The sequence below is a fragment of the Heptranchias perlo genome, chromosome 2 (assembly GCF_035084215.1).
Source record: "Heptranchias perlo isolate sHepPer1 chromosome 2, sHepPer1.hap1, whole genome shotgun sequence".
Classification (NCBI taxonomy): domain Eukaryota; kingdom Metazoa; phylum Chordata; class Chondrichthyes; order Hexanchiformes; family Hexanchidae; genus Heptranchias; species Heptranchias perlo.
The window spans coordinates 132,236,160-132,259,457 of NC_090326.1; the positions used below are offsets into that span (position 1 = coordinate 132,236,160).

The window sequence follows — 23,298 nt, forward strand, 5'->3', positions numbered from 1 at the left end:
GCGGCCGTTCCCCTGCCCCCGTTTAGCCGGTGCCTGGTGTCTGGGAGAACCAACACGTCCTGTGCAAAAACCCTCCCGCCCTCCCGCCAGGAGACCTGTGGTGATTCGGGGAGCGCGTTTCAGCACCAGGGTCCCGGACAGCTCCTTCCCGCTCGGATGTGGCTTTAAGCTCCGGATGAGAAGCTCCGCCACGTCTCCAGCAGCACCATCGTCTCGAATAAACCCAGCGTGGAAATGGCATCTCTCGGCTTCTTCTCCAACGAGTCAGGGCAGCGATCCGGCGCCGGAGACAATTCGGCTGCAGGTAAATAAAAGGCAACACGTGTAAGAAGGTGTTAAAAAAAAAGAGGCGGGGAGGGGGGGAAGGGAAGGGGGGGGGAGAGTTGAAGGAATCGAAAGACCCAGAACAGCGATCGGTTTGAAAGCTGTTGTTTGTTCCCTGGGTGACAGGACAGAAAGGGCAAAGTAGACACCGTCTTGGGAATATGATTTCTAAATAAATAAATCTACACGTTGGGTTTTATTGAGTAAACAAATTTCAAACAGATCAGCTCTACCGGGAAAAAAAAATCTTAATGGGTTTGGGTTGCTCCGTGAATGAAACAGATTGTTCAGACTCCGGATAAAATAACCCAAAGGATAAGCAGGGAACCGCTGTTTGACACCAACGAAATCTAAAGCATCGCTTACTGTGTGTTATAAGAAGCCTCCTTTTATTAATATCGCAATTTACATGTTTTTATTTATTTCCTGCAACTGCTGTAAACGGGATATTGATGTCCTTCGGCGAAAACCTCCAATGGCAGAATTAGCTCACTGTTTATTTTCTTTAATTCATGTCGAATTTCCGAAGTTTGACTGAACTATTGACTGATAACTTATATAATCCAGTATATTGCAATCATATTATAATCGTTTACCCTCGACTGGATAGTAGAGGGAAACTGGCCACAAAGGATCAGATTAAAACAGTCGAAATTAAAAATAATCGATCTGTAAGAGCTATTGTTTTGATTTATTACTTTTAGAAATTACTATTTTTCAAAGGATGCCAGAATTTCTGTCTGTGGTAAATCCCGGCCAAACATCCGGATCCCGCGGGGACGCGGCCGTCTCACTGACCACTCGGTGAACTCTTGCTGTTGTTCACTGACGGATTTCTATCTGTCGTTTTTAGCAGGAATATCCACAGAAACGAATGCACCTTGTTTTGCAAAGGCCCCTTACAGATCAGCTTGTCTTTAGCACGATTCAGGCCAGACTGAAGTAACAGGTCTGTTAAACCGAAATCGGGGCACAGGTAGAACAAAATAAAAAAAGCGGGATTTAATACATTGGTAATATTTTGTATGTTTTACAGCCCCAGCCTGGTGTCAGATGGCTCAAAAGTTCACAGGTGGCATTGGAACCAAGCTTTGTGGTGAGTGTTCTCATTTAATTCTGTTCTCATCGGCGACGAGAAGTTAGGGTCAATTTACCATCCCCTCCATTTATTTTATTTTTAAAATATTTTTGTTAAAATCCATCACTGTCGATAACGTGACCGGAGATATTGGTTTGGCGGAGTTGCCGGGGGCTGCCAGGATGAGTGAACCGAATTAAAACGCACAGTTGAAGTGACCTCCTGCCACCCCCCCCCCCCCCCCCATATTAACCTAGCTACCAAGAGGAAATTTAAACGTCAAACTGTCAGCCCAATGACCTCTCCTATTCCAAGCAAAACTTCCAATTGAAAAACAAGTAACAATCAGTTCGTATTCTGGAAAGTTGAATATCAGGATTACTTAAGGTTACGATCTACATAATGGGCCAGATAGATGAGTTTCCCATGTGGCGGTTGCTCCGATTGTCGGTTGCCATGTCTTTTAAGCCAGAACAGAATCTGTGCGCCGTGATTGCAGAGAATGGGCTGGTTTTATGTCACAAATCGTGAATCTCCAGAGCTGCTTGTCCGTAAAATAGAAAGGGAGGTGAAGAGATCTAATACCCGAATAGCTGGATTCCGGGCAATATTGTAAGAGATCGGTGCCTCCAAAAGACCAAAGTGTCATATTCAACATACATGCTCTAACAACTGAGCAGTTGTTGCAATAAAACTAATTCGATTTCTTTGGACTGCAGCAACTCATTTATATTTTAAAATTATATGTTCTGATTTTGTATTGGTTTTCAAAAGATTGTTACTTATGAAAAGTTACTCGCCTTTCCATTAATAACTGAACGCAATTGTAGAATCATCGTCAACGGTTCTGTCTAAAAGCATGGGAAAATCGAACAAAGAACTTAAAATTAATAAGCAATGCCTTTAATGTTTGGTTCGTGTGATAATAAAGCAGAAATAGAATGTTTGCCCTGGTGCAGCATTTGGTTTATGTGATAGTCAGAAGGACAGTCCTTTACACATGTCACTAATATAAAAATTCAGGTTAAAGCTGGTGAACGTTATTAGAAAATCGATACAGGCCAGTTAATATATTACCCACTGTAACTGTTTCAGTCTTAAAATTTCAGATTTTAGTGGATGCAGACCTATAAAATAAATTTATTCCGTCCATTGCCATATTCTTTGCATTGTTTTGGTGTACTTCATCAGAGGCAATATTAGTTTACATTTCTCACTTTTCTTTCAGATTTATTTGATTTTATTTTTACTCTTGAAAATGGAACAACTGAATTCTGTTCCTCATCAGTGATGTCTCAGACTGTTTCATCTAAGCTGGCAGTAGATAATTTCAGTCAATTTGTCAGACTTGCTTTCCATTTCCATGAAATGTTTTGAGTGCAGTGCAGCAAAAAGAGATTCTTTTCAGCATTGTGATTTCAAGATATGCTGTTTACAATCCTGGTCTGCCTAACCAGACAAACAATCATTAGACAGACACCCTTACACTGCCACTAGCCTACCCAGATGCATCATTACACTACGGCTAATGTACCCAGTCACGCCTATTCACAAGCACTACCGTGCCAGAGACACAATCATACTACCACTACTCTACTCAGATAGAATGTTATACAACCATTATTCTATGCACACATACCTGTACACAACCCTTATCCTTGCAAGACACACTATTACATAATCACTACTCTACCCAATCACATCATTCACTATCATCCAACATAGACACATTTTTAGGCAATCACTAACCTATGCTGACCTGCCATCACATCAGCATTATCGTACCCAACGTACCATTATACCACTACTACCCAATCCACACACACCATGATTCTACTACTATCCTACTCAGACACATCATTATACCACTACCCTAAGCAGTCACACCACTACACAACCACTGCCCTACCAAGACACACTTGTATACCATGATTATCCTACACAGCCAAACCATTACATCATTACCACCATATCCAGACACAACAGTGTCACAACACTAAATATTGAATATAAAATGACCATCCATCCACCTCATGTTGTTGAACTCTGTATAATGTTTTTTTCCTTGATAAGGTGGCAGTAGAATTATGAAGAAAGAAAAACTACAGAAGTTCACTTTTTCCATAAATAAAAAGTAAAAACACAGCATATCAAGAAAGCACAATCATCCAATGATAATATCCAGAGCTGCAGCAAAACAGACCATCTTTGAAAGAATATTCACACTGAGATCCTCTACATCCCATGATCATGTCCCCTGAGAAATGGCACGATTGCCTAGAGGGACTTTTCTTCCACTGTAATGAACGACTACAACAACGTAATTGTGATCTGCAATAGTGTCATTTGTTAGAATGTCATATTCTGACATCATAACACACAATCAATAGATAACATTACAGAGCGATATTAATAGATTAAGTGAATGGGCAAAACTGTGGCAAATGGATTTCAATGTAGGCAAGTGTGAGGTCATCCACTTTGGACCTAAAAAGGATAGATCAGAGTACTTTCTAAATGGTGAAAAGCTCGGAACAGTGGAGGTCCAAAGAAACTTAGGGGTCCATGTACATGGATCATTAAAATGTCATGGATAGGTACAGAAAATAATCAAAAAGGCTGATGGAATGTTGGCCTTTATATCTAGAGGATTAGAATATAAGGGGGTGGAAGTTATGCTGCAGCTATTCAAAGCCCTGGTTAGACCACACCTGGAGTACTGTGTTCAGTTCTGAGCACTGCACCTTAGGAAAGATATATTGGCCTTGGAGGGAGCAGTGTAGATTTACTGGAATAATACCTGGACTCCAAGGGTTAAATTACGAGGAGAGATTACAGAAATTAGGGTTGTATTCCCTGGAATTTAGAAGACTAAGGGGTGATTTGATCGAAGTTTTCAAGATATTAAGGGGAACTAATGGGGTAGATAGAGAGAAACTATTTTTGCTGGATGGGGAGTCTAGGACTAGGGGGCATAGCCTAAAAATTAGAGCCAGGAATTTCAGGGGTGAAGTTAGGAAACACTTCCATGTGGCCTACTCCTGTTCTTATGTTTTATGTTCCTAATAGTATATATCATGTCATCATTAGCTTAACAAATATTCATGGTTCACTCTGTAATGGTAGTACAACAGTTTATTTTAAACTTAACTAGAACGTTGAAACCATAGAAAGCATACAGCATAGATTCACTAGGATGATGCCAACAATGGGAAACTATAGGCCAGAGTTTGCTGTCAAAATAACAGTGAGGCTAATGGTGCTCACTGTTATTTATGCGCAAATGGTACAGCAACTTCAGGCGAGGGGCAGATGCGCAGTTAAATGTGGATATCCAAAAGTTGCTGTCTGAGTTGCGCCGTTCCACTGTTAGCTTTGCGAAAACGGCATCTCGCTGTCTGCCTCACCATTGAAATGTGTTGAATGATGTGAAGTTGCTGTAATTGCGTGGTAGATACGAACTAAACTTGCCACAGAAAGTTAAGTCATGTCTAAGTATCCTTTTAATGACTTGATAATCCTTAATTACTGCCAATCAACCTCTCTGGCATTGAAAATTAACTATTGTAAGTGTGGAGTCTCATTCCTTCAGATTTTAATTGTAGTTGGAGGTTATAAAAATGTAAAATTTAAATTATTTTTTTTTACTATTCCTTTCTGTCTCTTTTTTCTCTCTTAATCCAATCTTTCTTTACATAAGAAATAGGAGCAGGAGTAGGCCATACAGCCCCTCGAACCTGCTCCGCCATTCAATAAGATCATGGCTGATCTTTTACCTCAACTCCACTTTTCCGCCGTATCCCCATATTTTCTTTCCTTCTCTTTATGTCTCTTTTAGTACCTGATTTGACATTGAATTCACCCACTCTAATTTACACTTACCTCTCAGTCCTTGCGGGGTTTATTTCACAATCCTTCAATCCGATTGGATAAGGAGATACACAGTTGCTTGCCCTGTTCACTCAGGTCCCAGATGCCCTGTTTCTCTTGCTGCACCATTATCAGCTCACACTTCCAGCAACTTGCCACACGAAAAATTTAAAAACCTAAACATGCAAGGGCAAGTCTAACCAACGGCAGACGCCATTAGATGCCCTGCTACACCAAATTATGGCCCTTTAGTTATGAGGAGAGACTTGAGATACTGGAGCTACTTCCACTGGTATAGAGAAGTCTAAGAAGAGATTTAATGGAGGTTTTTTAACTTATGAAGGGTTTTGATAGAGTGAATTGGGAAATAGTATTTCCTCTAGCTATCAATTTAAAATTGTCACTAAGATAGTGAAGAGAGAGTTTGGGGTAAATATCTTTATGTAGATTTTTTTTGGAGCATGGAATGCTTTGCCACAGTTGTTGAGGCAGAGACCATTGTATCTTTTAAGGGAAAATTAGACAAATATTTGAAGCAGAGGAAGGTACATGACTATGGGGAGAGAGCAGGGCAGTGGGATTAGTTATGGATTGCTCTAGCAAAGAACCAAGACAGACACAATAGGCTGAATGGATTTCTCCTGTGCTGTATTCTTCTATGGTTCCAACTCCACAAATAAATTAACGTAATAAAAGTTATGATTTTCAGTTAGTTTATAATAATAGCTATGAAAAGCATGGTATAAGAAGAAAGCATGCTAGGGACCCCTTGGAACAAGCAAACTTGATGTCACAAAATAACTTGCAACACTTGTTACTTATGCTTGCTGAATAAATATATGCGACAGGACCTTCTGTGTCCATGTACATGGACTACTGTGTTCATCACTGTGTCTGTAATTGTGATCAGCAATAGTATGATTTGTTAGAATGTCATATTCTGACTTCCTCACACACAATCAATGAATATTATGTATAATATCATTATCTTAACAAACATTCATGGTTCACTCTATATTGGTAGTGCAACACTTTGTTTTAAACTTAACTGGACCTTACTAGGCATTCTTCTAAACTTTACACCATATTCTGCTTTCTTTCAAATATTATAGGAGCATCTGTGGCGTATAAATAAAAATTTTAAAAATGGAGCTCCAACAAATCGGGAAGCTTCCCGGGTCAATTCCTGGACTGTGCTGAGTAGCTGATCTCAGCCAGGATAGCGGTTCAGAACGCTACAGAGGCTCAGATTCCTTGGTTAAGGAAGGGAAAAAAATCAGTCCGGTTTCCCACTCCTGATCACTATCCAGTGATTCCTGTTGGAAAGTGTGTGTGTGCAGACATCAGGTGATGACAGGATTGAGCTTGGATGTGGTGCCTCCTGCCCCCCTCTCCCACTGACACTGTCGAGGCTCACCCATGAGGACTGGCCGAGACACTGCTGGGCTTAGCCACCTGTGAACCATGCCCCAATTTAATTTACTGCCTCCAGTTGAGGGGGAGAAAAAAAAGCAAAAATGCCAGCTGTGACATAAAGCAAATGAACTGTGAATAGCATTCTGAATCTTATGTTTTTGCTTTCAATACCAGCATTCTTATATGGTGAAGGGCAGAGGCCCACGGATACTGTTGTTAAGGAGGAGTCTGCGTCACTGGAAACCAATCTGGCATGTACCTGCAGCAAAACCCCATGTGCTTGTCAAAAAGTTCAAATTAACTTTTCCGTCTTGCATGCGACAGGTAAGATAATGTCTGCAAATAATGAATTACATTCAAATTGAATTATTTGACCTTGTTCTTGATTGTATTGCAGGCTACATGAATACATTCACACCATTACAGTGATAGACTATGGCTGCAAATCTAAGTTGGTGTAATGCAAAAATTGTAATTCTGTTAGGTAAGCCAGAGGGAGGAAAGGGCTAATATTTTTGGAGTTCCAAGTGTGAGGCCACGTTTGAAGGCTGTTTGTGCTCTAAGCTGATATCTACTAGGCACTACCAGAGACTATTTAAACTCACTTTATTTGAAACTTTTAATAGCCATTATATTATCAAGATGCTTATCTTATCTATGTATACTGGATTTTGACCTAGGTTCCAGATTGAAGGGAAAGAATTGTGACACGCTTATAGAATCCAACCAAGTCGTCAAATTCAAAAAAGTATTTATGTCAAATCTAATGTTGATAAAACTATACTAGAAAATTTTTCTCCATTGCTATATTACAGATCCTTTAAAATATTTGCTAATATTGTGTAGCAAAAGTGGTATTTGCACTTGTTACTCTCCTTATAATGTGTCACCCAAAATGTGGAGACCTAGTCACCATCAGTACTAGATCAGAAATCAAACGAGTTAGGAATAACACTAACATCCTTTTATTTATTCCTGACCATTGATTTTTCTAACATACCACATTATCCGATAAGTGCTAGTGGTAACATCGAGGGAACTAGCTGGGAATGTGACAAAAAGTTAGGCACAATGGCCAGAAGGCAAGAATGTATAAAAATCGCCTGAGAGAGTCAAAGGTTAAGAGGGGGAAGAAGCAGAAAAGATTGATCAACTGAAATACCTTGCGGTGAAAGAGTAACTGTATTGGAATCAGTGAGAGAAAGCAGCAAGTACTTTGAGAATCTCTGAACTATTAATTAATTTAAGTCCTTATTTATAGCAGCTCAATGAGAATTAATGGAACCACAAAGCTAGTGGATAGACTTGAATGTTTTTTTGTTTGTAAAAATTCACTACAAATTCTCATTACAATTCATTTATTGATTAATGTCAAAACACCAAATTCTAAAAAGCTGACCCTGTACATTTTATTTAAAATGGAGTGACCCTGTCTTTAAAGGGATTTTGTCTTCACCTAAGGGGTAAGAAAGTAATTATCAAGCCAAAGAGGGATCTGATGAAATTTGTAGCTGTATCCATAGTAGACAGAGGGTAAAAGACAAAATAACTCTCAAAGGGGTGAGTGGGGAAAATACTATAGGATCAGGAAATAGCAGAGATGTAAAATAATGAAGTCCTCACTTCAGTCTTCATGAAGGCAGGTCTGACATATTGATACAATATGCAGACATCAGTAAAGCATCTGCTGTGAAGAAACTCAAGCAATTACAAGTAAACACAGTACCCAAACTAGATTGGATGCACTTCATAAACCTCAAGGAACTGAGAATGGAAATAGTCAAGGCTATGCTTAACAACTTAAATTGTTTACAATTGTCAACCCCAGTCCATCACCGGCATCTCCACATCATAACATTTTAGGAGCACAGTAAATACAGGGGATGTACTTGAAGAAAGGAGGGCATCAAAGGGTTCAGTTCCTGACTTTCCTTTTCCCGTGGGAACCTAACCTACCAAAATCAGAAACTTAAGCATGTGCTGCGTTAATTTAAATGATCAGAAAATCATGTATTCAAATTTCCCATATAAGGCCCAGGCAGGAAAGACTCCTTGCCAGGTGTGCAAAGTCGGTAAATGAATCCTTTGCTGCCCTCCAAAATTGGAAGGTTGCCCTTCAAGTGTTTTCCTGATATTCAGAACAAAAAATGAGGTACAGATTTGGGAATTATACAGGATGCAATCATTGTTCATCTAAAGAGCAGTGAGGCCATAAAGAAAGGGCACCATCACTTCACAAATCTGGAATTCTTTGAGGAGGTAATTAAATCAATGGACAAAATCAATCAAATGGCTATAATTTATCAGGACTTTCAGAAGGCATTTGATAAAGTTAAACATGTGAAGCTTTTACAGAAGACTGAGACATGTGGAATTAATTGTAATTTTTTTTTAGCTGGATTGACACTGACAGCAATATAAAGTAGAAAATGCTGATAAATGGAAATGCCTGTTACTAGGACAGTGGCTGGTAAAATTCTAGAGGGATCTGTTCCAGGTCCTCTGCTGTTGAGACTGTTCATAAAGTGTTGTGGAGGACAGTATTTCTTGTAATATTGTTTAAAAATGCTGATAACAGAATTGGGATAACCAAGCTATTTGATCTTGTGATGAATACAAGAGAGATTGATAGCATTGTAATGGGCCAAGAGCAGTTAAGGAAATGGACCCGGGATGATAGATGCAATTTAATGTAATTAAGTGGAAAGTATGTACATCATCAGTTAACAACTTTCAGAAAGAGCTGGATGAATATCTGGTTAAGGATGGGATTGATAGTTAACAGAATAAGTACAGATAGAGGTTATTGATAGAGTGTTGTGTGAAATTTGATAATGTTTGAGCTGTAAGGACTCTGAAAACATCTTTCCAATCAATCAGAAATGAATAATGTATAATGTACGGCTAGATAAATATTCTGTAATTTGACTTGATATAGGAAAAAACTTGGTAGCATTGCTCAGGAAATTAAATAGGTTGAGTTCCATAATAAAGTGAACTGCTTATGAACTGTGGAAGGAACAGGCACAATAGTTCAAAATGGCCTTTTTTCATTCCACATTTTCTTATGTTTCTATCAAAAAGCATTTGAAGAACTTCTTTTATTTGTTAACAAATACAAGGTGTAATGACAAATTTTTTGAAATGCACCAGTTGTGCCACCATGACAAAAATCATATAAAGCTTTCTGGATCTTTTCTCCCCAATCAAAAACAATGTTTTGTCAAACACCTTTCATGAAGGCAGTGACCTTTAAATGTCTTAGTTTGGATTTTCTCATCCTGCAGGAGATATCTTCACTAGTACACACTTATCAATATTTCCCACATTGCCAACACACACAGGGAGGGGGAGATTTCCTCTTCACTATTTGGGGCAACACCAGAAATGTATTCCTTATAAACAGCCCACAGAGAAAATCTTCCCCCAAGGTAACTGAGAACAAGAAATATATTATGATTATACAGATGATTAGAACTTTTATCAACAGTTTGTTTATTTTACAAATATTGTTACATGAAAGTAGTGTAGAGGAAGAGTTCTGACAAACAGATTAATATGCAGTACTTGGGCCACCACTTGGAAAATGTGACCCAAATATCTATCACCAGTCGTAACAACCTGTTCTACATCTTGGAACCAAATTGAAAAATATGCTGACAATCGCTGAGATCGCTGATTCTACATATAAATTAAAAAGAAATCAAATTACGATGACATTAAGAAGATAATTAGAAAGATCAAAAGTAACACACCAATAATGTTAATTGTTGAAATATGCATCCAGCCATGTATGAAAGGTCTGTTAATAGACATAACTGTTAGTGCCAGTAATAGGTTACATACAGAGCCTGATGCAGGTATTTCCAATGTGGACTGATAAAGGTTCACAATTTGCCCAAAAATCTCCACATGAGGCAAAGGAGTTGTAATTTCCTATATACAGGACAGATCAGCTTATTGCAGCACCAATGAATATACCGTGTAATGGGTGCTATTTTTTAATATCTGCAATGTCATGTATCACTGAGAGTTCACAGTCATTGCAGTGTTGCTATGAAGTGACAGTGGAGGGGGTGAAGAGAACAAAAGGATCATTCCTCAGTAACTCTTGTGTATCTTCCGGTGCTGGCATTGGCATAGGTCTGGAAGATTTTTTATATCAAGATATGAAACTAGAGTGCTAGATATCCAGTGTGATTATGAAGAATAAAAAGAGTATGCAAATCAATGAAGCTAGAAGAGCGTGGCTGTGGTAGAATTTACTCTCAGCCCATTTGATACAAAGGAGTTGCCAGAAGATTGGTAAATAACTATGCTGATTTGAATATTTAGATGGATCAGGGTCCAAAGTATAGGAATTATAGATCTGTTAGCTTGACCTCTGCAGCAGCCAAGATTTTGAAAAATATTGTAAAGAAAGTATTCAATTGCATTTTCTGCATGGCAGGTTTGTGAAAGGTTGATCACATTAATCATATTCATTACAATTCTTTGAAATGTAACACAATTGGTGGATGATGATAATTTGGTTGACACGATGGCCTGAATTTTCCAATCGGCATAAATCCCATCAGATTGAGATTTGCCCCAACCAAAGCTGGCTGGAATTACATAAAATTACATAGAACGTACAGCAAAGAAACACACCATTCAGCCCAATAGTTTCATGTCGGTGTTTATGCTCCGCACGAGTCTCCTCCCTCCCCAATTCATCTAACCCTATCAGCATATCCTTCTATTCCTTTCTCCCTCATGTGTTTATCTAGCTTCCCCTTAAATGCATCTATGCTAGTCGCCTCAACTACTCCTTGTGGAGTAGTTTATGCACTATTTTCCTCTGCTTTGTGCCAGGACATAAGCATTCACCAGGTGCAAACCATACAAAAATCAGCCCTGTTGTCTCCAAGATCAACCTGCGCCTCTTTATGAATCCCCTCGCCACATTTTTAAGAGTCCGCACATCCCCTATTTCTTTCCAAGATTTCCTTCCCCCTATGGCTCTGAGATCTTGTTCTTCATTGCTTCGAAATACATCCTTCCATTGCAATGTCAGCTTCATGTCTGTCCTCCTGCCCACTCTGTTTCCCTTCATTTCTTTCTTTAGTTCAGTGCTTTAACAGTTTTGTAGCTTTGCTGTCACACAGAAAGAAAGGAGCACTTTATTGGCAAGACTGCGCTAATCCTTAATGCCAGGGTGATCACTCTATTCCATGTGCAAGCACAGAGGAAGATTAGATACTTCTGCCATTGTCACTGAGAGCAAAGCTGAGAGAAGTTGCAGCACAACACCCACTGAGCAAAAGATAATAGTGGGCTTGGGGTAGAGTGACGGGGAGTTTGAGATAGACATAGGACAAACAGTAAGGGTACGGGATTGAACCTGACAGTAGGGAAAAGTTGGATCAGACATGCATTGGGTAAGCAACTGGTCAGATTCGTTGAAAAGCTTTAAAAATGAGTAGTATTTAACAGTTTTGCCATGTATATGACATAAAGTATTAAATTAAAATATCAATAGTCCTGAGTAGAAATTACTGAACAAAATTACCAAATTTCCCCATCTATGTTGTAATCTTCCTAGCATGGACATTTTTTTTTATTCGTTCATGGGATGTGGGCGTCGCTGGCGAGGCCAGCATTTATTGCCCATCCCTAATTGCCCTTGAGAAGGTGGTGGTGAGCCGCCTTCTTGAACCACTGCAGTCCGTGTGGTGCAGGGTCGCCCACAGTGCTGTTAGGAAGGGAGTTCCAGGATTTTGATCCAGCGACGATGAAGGAACGACGATATATTTCCAAGTCAGGATGGTGTGTGACTTGAAGGGGAACGTGCAGGTGGTGTCGTTCCCATGTACCTGCTGCTCTTGTCCTTTTAGGTGGTAGAGGTCGCGGGTTTGGGAGGTGCTGTTGAAGAAGGTACACACTGCAGCCACAGTGCGACGGTGGTGAAGGGAGTGAGTGTTTAGAGTGGTGGATGGGGTGCCAATCAAGCGGGCTGCTTTGTCCTGGATGGTGTCGAGCTTCTTGAGTGTTGTTGGAGCTGCACTCATCCAGGCAAGTGGAGAGTATTCCATCACACTCCTGACTTGTGCCTTGTAGATGGTGGAAAGGCTTTGGGGAGTCAGGAGGTGAGTCACTCACCACAGAATACCCAGCCTCTGACCTGCTCTTGTAGCCACAGTATTTATGTGGCTGGTCCAGTTAAGTTTCTAGTCAATGGTGACACCCAGGATGTTGATGGTGGGGGATTCGGTGATGGTAATGTAGTTGAATGTCAAGGGGAGGTGGTTAGACTCTCTCTTGTTGGAGATGGTCATTGCCTGGCACTTGTCTGGTGCGAAAGTTACTTGCCACTTATCAGTCCAAGCCTGGATGTTGTCCAGGTCTTGTTGCATGCGGGCACGGACTGCTTCATTATCTGAGGGGTTGCGAATGGAACTGAACACTGTGCAATCATCAGCGAACATCCCCATTTCTGACCTTATGATGGAGGGAAGGTCATTGATGAAGCAGCTGAAAATGGTTGGGCCTAGGACACTGCTCTGAGGAACTCCTGCAGCAATGTCCTGGGGCTGAGATGATTGGCCTCCAACAACCACTACCATCTTCTTTTGTGCTAGGTATGACTCCAACAACTGGAGAGTTTTCCCCCTGATTCCCATTGACTTCAATTTTACTAGGGCTCCTTGGTGCCACACTCAGTCAAATGCTGCCTTGATGTCAAGGGCAGTCACTCTCACCACACCTCCGGAATTCAGCTCTTTTGTCCATGTTTGGACCAAGGCTATAATAAGGTCTGGAGCCGAGTGGTCCTGGCGGAACCCAAACTGAGCATCGGTGAGCAGGTTATTGGTGAGTCAGTGCCGCTTGATAGCACTGTCGACGACACCTTCCATCACTTTGCTGATGATTGAGAGTAGACTGATGGGGCGGTAATTGGCCGTATTGGATTTGTCCTGCTTTTTGTGAACAGGACATACCTGGGCAATTTTCCACATTGTTGGGTAGATGTCAGCGTTATAGCTGTCGTGGAACAGCTTGGATGGAGGCGCAGCGAGTTCTGGAGCACAAGTCTTCAGCACTACAGCCGGGATGTTGTCGAGGCCCATAGCCTTTGCTGTATCCAGTGCGCTCAGCCGTTTCTTGATATCATGTGGAGTGAATCGAATTGGCTGAAGACTGGCTTCTGTGATGGTGGGGATATGGAGAGGAGGCCGAGATGGGTCATCCACTCGACACTTCTGGCTGAAGACGTTTGCAAACGCTTCAGCCTTGTCTTTTGCATTCATGTGCTGGACTCCGCCATCATTGAGGATGAGGATGTTTACAGAGCCTCCTCCTCCCGTTAGTTGTTTAATTGTCCACCACCATTCACGACTGGATGAGGCAGGTCTGCAGAGCTTTGATATGGTCCGTTGGTTGTGGAATCGCTTAGCTCTGTCTATAGCATGTTGCTTCCACTTTTTAGCATGCATGTAGTCTTGAGTTGTAGCTTCACCAGGTTGGCACCTCATTTTTAGGTACGCCTGGTGCTCCTGGCATGCTCTTCTACACTCCTCATTGAAGCATGGTTGATCCCCTGGCTTGTTGGTAATGGTAGAGTGAGGTATATGCCGGGCCATGAGGTTACAGATTGTGCTGGAATACAATTCTGCTGCTTCTGATGGCCCACAGCATCTCATGGATGCCCAGTTTTGAGCTGCTAGATCAGTTCTGAATCTATCCCATTTAGCACGGTGGTAGTGCCACACAACACGTTGGATGGTATCCTCAGTGCGAAGACGGGACTTCGTCTCCACGAGGACTGTCCATTGGAAGATAATAAAATGTGCCATTTAAAGGTCTAGATACGGAAGCAAAATTCTGCTAATGGTACCTAGTAATTTGATGCTCAATGAAACATTTTATTAAGATGAAAATTTTATGGTTGCATTTTTGTATCAGGGTGGCAGGTCCAGCAAGCAACTATTGAATAAAGCAAACAAATAAATACAGCTTACTAAAGTATAGCTAGAATTTCATTACTGTCTTGATGCATAAGTATAATTAAAAATATCCAGCCAAGTGCAACGATGAATGATCAACTCTTTTGGCAGTATCCAATTTAGCCAAAAGGCAAGTGGCTTCTCAGTAGTCAATCTGTTACTTTTGTCAATTCCATGGATGATGAAACCATTAGAAATATAAGCACCATATTAAAACTGATTCATTCAAAATGCTATGACTTTGTGATGGGAATCGTGCGATGTAGCACAGTCCTGCCTCAGTATTGCAGATAAAATCCTGCTGGTCAATATTACATTTGATCCTAAACAACGACTTCCATTTATATAGTACCTTTAATATAGAAGAAGTCTCAAGGCACTTCACTAAGGCCAAAGAAGGAAAGATTAGGAGGGGTGACCAAAGAGTTGGGTTTTAAGGAGAGTCTTAAAGGAAGAAAGGGAGATAGAAAAGCAGAGTGGTTAGGGAGGGAATTCCAAAGGGTGGGGTCTAAGTGGTTGGAAGCACAGCTGTAGGGTGGGGGAGGGATGCACAAAAGGCTGGAATCAGAGGAATGGAGAGTTCAGGGAGGCGGGAGGAAGTTACAGAGAGAAGGAGAGGCAAGGCCGTGGAGGGACTTAAACACAAGGATGAAAATTTTAAATTTGAGGCATCAGGGGACTAGGATCCAATGTAGGCCAGTGAGGATGGGGGTATGGAGGGGGAGCGGAGTTATGCCTGAGAAGGACTTAGTGCAGGATAGGATAAGGGCAGCAGAGGTTTGGATGAGCTGAGTTTTATGGAGGGTGGAGGATGGAGGATGTGAGGTCAGCCAGGAGAGCATTAGAGTAATCAAATCTGGAGGTGTCAAAGTCATGAAATCAATTGAAAGGAAATGCGGGCGGAGTATATTAGGGCAACCGATCCGCTACCATCTGTTTTGCTCCTCTGTTGAAGGTAAATTTTACCCCATTGTTTGTTTGATACATCTCACTCGTACTGTGTCAACATTTTGCTCATTGACCTACAGATGCTCCCAACACCACCTCTCTCACCCCTTGAAACAACAACTTGCATTTGTATGCGTTCCTCATAGAACAGAATATCTCGGCACACTTAACAAGAGTGGCAGCTGGATATTGAGTAGAAGTACACTGGGTGGGAAAGACAGGAAGGGAGAGAGGTAACAACATTTTGGAAGACACTCCAAGATGGTAGAGGGCTCGAAGATCTGCCTATGATGGGGAGAGAAGTGAGTGGAGTGATTACATGCAGTAATGAGGAGTCAGAGGAACAGAGGATGTGGGCTGAGGTGTAAAAAAAAATTGATTAGCATTGAAATTAGCATTTTTAGCATTGAAAAATCTACAGTTGGCATGCATTGAGACGTATGTATTTGTAATGCTGTGATTGTTCATTTCATTAACTCTTGTTAACATTTTTACCTTTTTATGAATGACAGCATGTTCAAATTTGACAATGTAGAACTGTTAACATAACATGTGAATCCTGTGTGACAGAGAGCAATTCCCTTATTTTATGATGTAATGAAAGTGAGAGTTCTCAGTTCTAGGAAATGAAACATTTTTGCAGTTTAACACCCAGCCTCAGCATCTAGGAATTATTTCAAGGTGAGTTATCGCACCGCTTAGACACAGGGGAACACTCCTTGCACTCGATCCCACATGTTTCCTTAATCGACATCTGAAGATCACCTTCACTGTGTTCGGTAATCATGCACTGTCTCTTTAAATATAATTTGGGTTCACTCCTGTTGAATCAGACCGATTACATAGGAACATAGGAACAGGAGTAGGCCATTTAGCCGCTTAAGCCTGTTCCGCTGATCTGCGACCTACCTCCATATGCCCGCCCTAGCCCCATATCCCTCAGTATCTTTGGTTAACAATAATCTATCAATCTCAGATTTAAAATTAACAATTGAGCTAGCATCAACTGCCATTTGCGGAAGAGAGTTCCAAACTTCTACCACCCTTTGCGTGTAGAAGTGTTTCCTAACTTCACTCCTGAAAGTCCTGGCTCTAATTTTTAGGCTATGTCCCATAATCCTAGACTCCCCAACCAGCGGAATTAGTTTTTCTCTCTCTACTCTATCAGTTCCCTTTACAACCTTGAAAACTTCAATCAAACCACCTCTTAATCTTCTAAATTCCAGGGAACACAACCTTAGTTTGTGTAATCTCGCCTCATAATTTAACAATTGGAGTCAAGGTATTATTCTAGTAAATCTACGCCGCACTCCCTCCAAGGGCAATATATCTTTCCTAAGGTGTGGTGCTCAGAACTGAACGCAGTACTTCAGGTGCGGTCTAATCAGGGCTGTATAGCTGCAGCGTAACTTCTACCCCCTTGTATTCGAGTTCTCTAGATATAAAGGCCAACATTCCATCAGCCTTTTTAATTATTTTCTGTACCTGTCCATGACATTTTAATGATCTATGTACATGGACCCCTAAGTCTCTTTGGACCTCCACTGCTTCGAGCTTTTCACCATTTAGAAAATACTCTGATCTATCCTTTTTAGGTCCAAAGTGGATGACCTCACACTTGCCTACATTGAAATCCATTTGCCACAGTTTTGCCCATTCACTTAATCTATTAATAGCTCTCTCTAATTTTATGCTTCCATCTACGCTGCTTACAATGCTGCCTATCTTTGTGTCATCGGCAAACTTGGATATGTGGCTCTCTATCCCCTCATCTAAGTCGTTAATAAATACAGTGAATAGTTGAGGCCCCAACACAGATCCCGATGCATCATCACTAGTCACATCCTACCAAGTTGAATACCTGCCCATTATCCCAAATCTCTGCCTCCTGCCGCTTAGCCAATTTCCGAACCCAGTCAATAATTTGCCCTCAATTCCATGAGCTTCAACTTTAGCTAACAGTCTCTTATGAGGGACTTTATCGAATGTCTTCTGGAAGTCCATATAAACAACACCCATAGATATTCCCCTGTCCACATTTTTTTAAATTCATTCATGGGATGTGGGCGTCGCTGGCAAGGCTAGCATTTACTTCCCATCCCTAATTGCCCTTGAGAAGGTGGTGGTGAGCCGCCTTCTTGAACCGCTGCTGTCCATGTGGTGAAGGTTCTCCCGCAGTGCTGTTTGGAAGGGAGTTCCAGGATTTTGACACAGCGACGATGTAGGAACAACGATATATTTCCAAGTCGGGATGGTGTGTGACCTGGAGGGGAACGTGCAGGTGGTGTTGGTCCCATGTGCCTGCTGCCCTTGTCCTTCTAGGTGGTAGAGGTCGTGAGTTTGAGAGTTGCTGTCGAAGAAGCCTTGGCGAGTTGCTGCAGAGCATTCTGTGGATGGTACACACTGCAGCCACAGTGCGCCGGTGGTGAAGGGAGTGAATGTTTAGGGTGGTGGATGGGGTGCCAATCAAGCGGGCTGCTTTGTCCTGGATGGTGTCGAGCTTCTTGAGGCATCATCCAGGCAAGTGGAGAGTATTCCATCACACTCCTGACTTGTGCCTTGTAGATGGTGGAAAGGCTTTGGGGAGTCAGGAGGTGAGTCACTCACCGCAGAATACCCAGCCTCTGACCTGCTCTCATAGCCACAGTATTTATATGGCTGGTCCAGTTAAGTTTCTGGTCAATGGTGACCCCCAGGATGTTGATGGTGGGGAATTCGGCAATGGTTATGCCGTTGAATGTCAAGGGGAAGTGGTTAGACTCTCTCTTGTTGGAGATAGTCATTGCCTGGCACTTGTCTGGCGCGAATGTTATTTGCCATTTATCAGTCCAAGCCTGGATGTTGTCCAGGTCTTGTTGCATACGGGCACGGACTGCTTCATTATCTGAGGGGTCGTGAATGGAACTGAACACTGTGCAATCATCAGCAAACATCCCCATTTCTGACCTTATGATAGAGGGAAGGTCATTGATGAAGCAGCTGAAGATGGTTGGGCCTAGGACACTGCCCTGTGGAACTCCTGCAGCAGTGTCCTGAGGCTGAGATGATTGGCCACCAACAACCACTACCATCTTCCTTTTTGCTAGGTATGACTCCAACAACTGGAGAGTTTTCCCCCTGATTCCCATTGACTTCAATTTTACTAGAGCCCCTTGGTGCCACACTCTGTCAAATGCTGCGTTGATGACAAGGGCAGTCACTCTCACCTCACCTCTGGGATTCAGGTCTTCTGTCCATGTTTGGACCAAGGCTGTAATGAGGTCTGGAGCCGAGTGGTCCTGGCGGAACCCAAACTGAGCATCGGTGAGCAGGATATTGGTGAGTAACTGCTGCTTGATAACACTGATGATGACACCTTCCATCACTTTGCTGATGATTGAGAGTAGGCTGATGGGGCGGTAATTGGCTGGATTGTATTTGTTCTGCTTTTTTTGGACCAGGACATACCTGGGCAATTTTCCACGTTGTCGGGTAGATGCCAGTGTTGTAGCTGTACTGGAACAGTTTGGCTAGAGGCGCGGCTAGTTCTGGAGCACAAGACTTAAGCACTACAGCCAGGATGTTGTTGGGGCCCATAGCCTTTGCTGTATCCAGTGCGCTCAGCCGTTTCTTGATATCATGTGGAGTGAATCGAATTGGTTGAAGACTGGCTTCTGTGATGGTGGGGATATTGAGAGGAGGCCAAGATGGATCATCCACTCGACACTTCTGGCTGAAGATGGTTGCAAATGCTTCAGCCTTGTCTTTTGCACTCACGTGCTGGACTCCGCCATCATTGAGGATGGGGATGTTTACAGAGCCTCCTCCTCCCGTTAGTTGTTTAATTGTCCACCACCATTCACGACTGGATGTGGCAGGACTGCAGAGCTTTGAATTGATCCGTTGGTTGTGGAATCGCTTAGCTCTGTCTATAGCATGTTGCTTCTGCTGTTTAGCATGCATGTCGTCCTGAGTTGTAGCTTCACCAGGTTGGCACCTCATTTTTATGTACGCCTGGTGCTGCTCCTGGCATGCTCTTCTACACTCCTGATTGAAGCATGGTTGATCCCCTGGCTTGTTGGTAACGGTAGGGTGAGGAATATGCCAGGCCATGAGGTTACAGATTGTGCTGGAATACAGTTCTGCTGCTGCTGATGGCCCACAGCGCCTCATGGATGCCCAGTTTTGAGCTCCTAGATCTGTTCTGAATCTATCCCATTTAGCACGGTGTTAGTGCCGCACAACACGTTGGATGGTGTCCTCAGTGCAAAGACGGGACTTCATCTCCACAAGGACTGTGCGGTGGGCGCTCCTACCAATACTGTCATGGACAGATGCATCTGCGACAGGTAGATTGGTGAGGACAAGGTCAAGTAGGTTTTTCCCTCGCGTTGGTTCACTCACCACCTGCCGCAGGCCCAGTCTGGCAGCTATGTCCTTCAGGATTCGGCCGGCTCGAGTCACTAGGAGTGCTAACGAGCCACTCTTGGTGATGGACATTGAAGTCCCCCACCCAGAGTACATTCTGTGCCCTTGCTACCCTCAGTGCTTCCTCCAAGTGGTGCTCAACATGGAGGAGGACTGATTCATCAACTGAGAGAGGACAGTAGGTGGTTTCCTTGCCCATGTTTGACCTGATGCCATGAGATTTCATGGGGTCCGGAGTCAATGTTGAGGACTCCCAGGACCACTCCCTCCTGACTGTATATCACTGTACCGCCACCTCTGGTCGGTCTGTCCTGCCGGTGGGACAGGGCATACCCAGGGATGGTGATGGAAGTGTCCAGGACGTTGGCTGAAAGGTATGATTCTGTGAGTATGGCTATGTCAGGCTGTTGCTTGACTAGTCTGTGGGACAGTTCTCCCAATTTTGGCACAAGTCCCCAGATGTTCGTGAGGAGGACTCTGCAGGGTCGATTGGGTTTGGTTTGCTTTTGTCGTATCCGTTGCTTAGTGGTCAGATGCCGGGTGGTCTGTCTGGTTTTATTCTTATTATGACTTTTTTTAGCGAGATTGCATAACTGAGTGGCTTGCTAGGCTATTTCAGAGGTCAATTAAGAATCAACCACATTGCTGTGGGTCTGGAGTCACATATAGGCCAGACTGGGTAAGGACAGCAAGGTTCCTTCCCTAAAGGACATTAGTGAACCAGAAGGGTTTTTAACGACAATCCAGTAGTTTCATGGCCACCATTACTGATACTAGTTTTTTTTTAATTCCAGATTTTGTTTCTTAATTAATTGAATTTATATTCCCCAGCTGCCGTAGCAGGATTTGAATTCATGATTCCAGATTATTAGTCCAGGCTTCTGGATTACTAGTCCAGTAACATAACCACTATGCTACCATACCCGTACTTCTTTAGTCATCTCTTCAAAAAATTCAATCAGGTTCGTCAAGCATAACCTACCCTTTACAAACCCAAGCTGGCTCTCTCTGATCAGCTAAAAATTTTCAAGGTGTTCAGTCACTCTATCCTTAATTATAGGCACTAGTAATTTCCCAACAGATGTTAGGCTAACTGGTCTATAATTCCCTGGTTTCCCTTTCCCGCCTTTCTTAAATAGCGGAGTGATGTGCAATTTTCCAATCTAAAGGAACGGTTCCTGAATCAAGAGAACTTTGGAAGATTATAGTTAGGGCTTCTGCAATGCTCTCACCTATTTCCTTTAAAACCCTGGGATGGAAACCATCTAGCTTGGGGATTTGTCACTCTTTGGAGCCATTATTTTCTTCTTTACTGTTATTTGTATTTTAAAAATCAATTTCACCTCCATTTTTGACAGACTTCATGTGTACCGGCAAAGCATGCAACATTTCACAGTAGTAAGAGGACATTGCATTACATGAGACAACCTTAACTTATAGGATAGAATAGTTATCATCCCGGGAGTGCAGCCAGTCAAGGTCTTTCTTCTGTGGAGGATTTACCGTAGCTACCAGTCTAGGAGCAGACCCCCTCTCTTTATACCTTTTCCTATCATTGTTCATAATGCTCAGCATCCTGCTCCAGCAGCAACTTCTCCTTGTCTTGCAGGCTTTACATAAACTTTATTACATGAAGAAATGATGTCATTTAAGGAAATAGTTCCTTTTTGTTGAATTACCACTGGTATCTTTGCAATTTATATTAATAAGTACTAGTTACTGCTTCACACAGCACATTCTTCCTGCAGCCAATTGTTATTCAACCATGTGGATCTGCTAACTATAAGTCTGATTGCTATTCATTCTTAGGAACCGGTCCCTTTCCAAGTCTGCCTGTCTCAGCCTGTAGTGCAATATTTCATTACAAAGACATACCCTACTTGTTTTTCCAACCACAACGTTCTTATCATTGTCTAACTACAGATTCTACTTCCTTATTCATCCACTCACTCAAAAACCATCTGTTCAAACCATTTCCTTACACACAACTGTAAAACAGTAATTAGGCACTGATTAGCTACTTTAAGACATTGTGGCTTAAAAATCACATAGAATCATAGAATGGTTACAGCATGGAAGGAGGCTATTTGGCCTGTCGAGTCCATGCCGGCTTTCTGCAAGAGCAATCCTGCTAGTCCCATTCCCCCATTCTTTCCCTGTAGCCCTGCAAATTTTTTTCCTTCAAGTACTTATCCAATTCCTTTTGGAAAGTCACGATTGAATCTGCTTCCACCATCATTTCAGGCAATGTATTCCAGATCCTAACCACTCACTGTGTGAACAAGTTTTTCCTCATGTTGTCTTTGTTTCTTTTGCAATCACCTTAAATCTGAATCCTCTGGTTCTTGACCCTTCCGCTAATGGGAACAGTTTCTCTCTATCTACTCTGTCTAGATCTTTCATGATTTTGAACACCTCCATCAAATCTCCTCTCAACCTTCTCTGCTGTAAGGAGAACAACCGCAGCTTCTCCAATCTAAGCACGTAACTGAAGAACTTCATCCCTGGAACCATTCTAGTAAACATTGTCATATTTTGACAAATAAAAGTTAAAATTTATACTTTTTTCAAACTAAGTCTAGCAATGCCACACCAGAAGATTCTCTCATCAATCAAGTCAGCCTCAGAATTTCTGCTGCTGCCCTGATTAATCCTTCCCATACTGGTCTATTATATTCTCCATATCTATTATCCACCTACTGTACCTCAGCACTTCTGTTTAAACACAAGCCATGTTTATGACTTCTGAGTGACAATTATTGTGAACTCACCTCAAAGTGGGTTGCCATTGTCCAAACTTGTTCCATTTACATCTATCAGGGAGAATAGTGACTATAATATGATTGAATTTGATATTAGGTTAGAGAGGAAGAAGGGAGAGTTGCAAACCAAGGTTTTAACTTTAAGTAAGGCAAACTTCGAAGGGATGAGAAATGAATTGACCACAGTAAACTGGACTCAACCGTTAATGGGTAAACCGTAAAACAGTGGGGCGTATTCAAACAAGTATTTGGTACAATACAAAACCAGTACATACCCCTAGAAGGCATCGGCTCCACTTGTGTAGTTAAGCAACCATGGTCAACAAATAAGGTAAGAGGTTGTATCAAGCAAGAAAAAAGGCTTACACAAATGCAAGGAAAAGTGGAAAACCAGCTGATTGGAAGGTCTATAAAAAAACAACAAAGTAATGAGGTGCAAAATGGAAATATGAAAAAACTTGCAAGTGATAGCAAAGCTAACATCAAAAGCTTTTATAAATATATTTAA

The 23,298-nt window shown here is 42.0% G+C and overlaps 1 protein-coding gene across 1 annotated transcript in view; it reads left to right on the forward strand.

Moving 5' to 3' along the window:
• The first annotated feature begins 234 nt into the window (after positions 1 to 234).
• gad2 (glutamate decarboxylase 2) overlaps positions 235 to 23,298 on the forward strand; it is a 117,933-nt gene continuing 94,869 nt past the window's right edge. The window contains exons 1-3 of the mRNA XM_067999087.1: positions 235 to 304; positions 1,361 to 1,420; positions 6,863 to 7,012. Of these exons, the coding sequence (XP_067855188.1) occupies positions 235 to 304; positions 1,361 to 1,420; positions 6,863 to 7,012 (280 nt within the window). The remainder of the gene's footprint in view (positions 305 to 1,360; positions 1,421 to 6,862; positions 7,013 to 23,298) is intronic.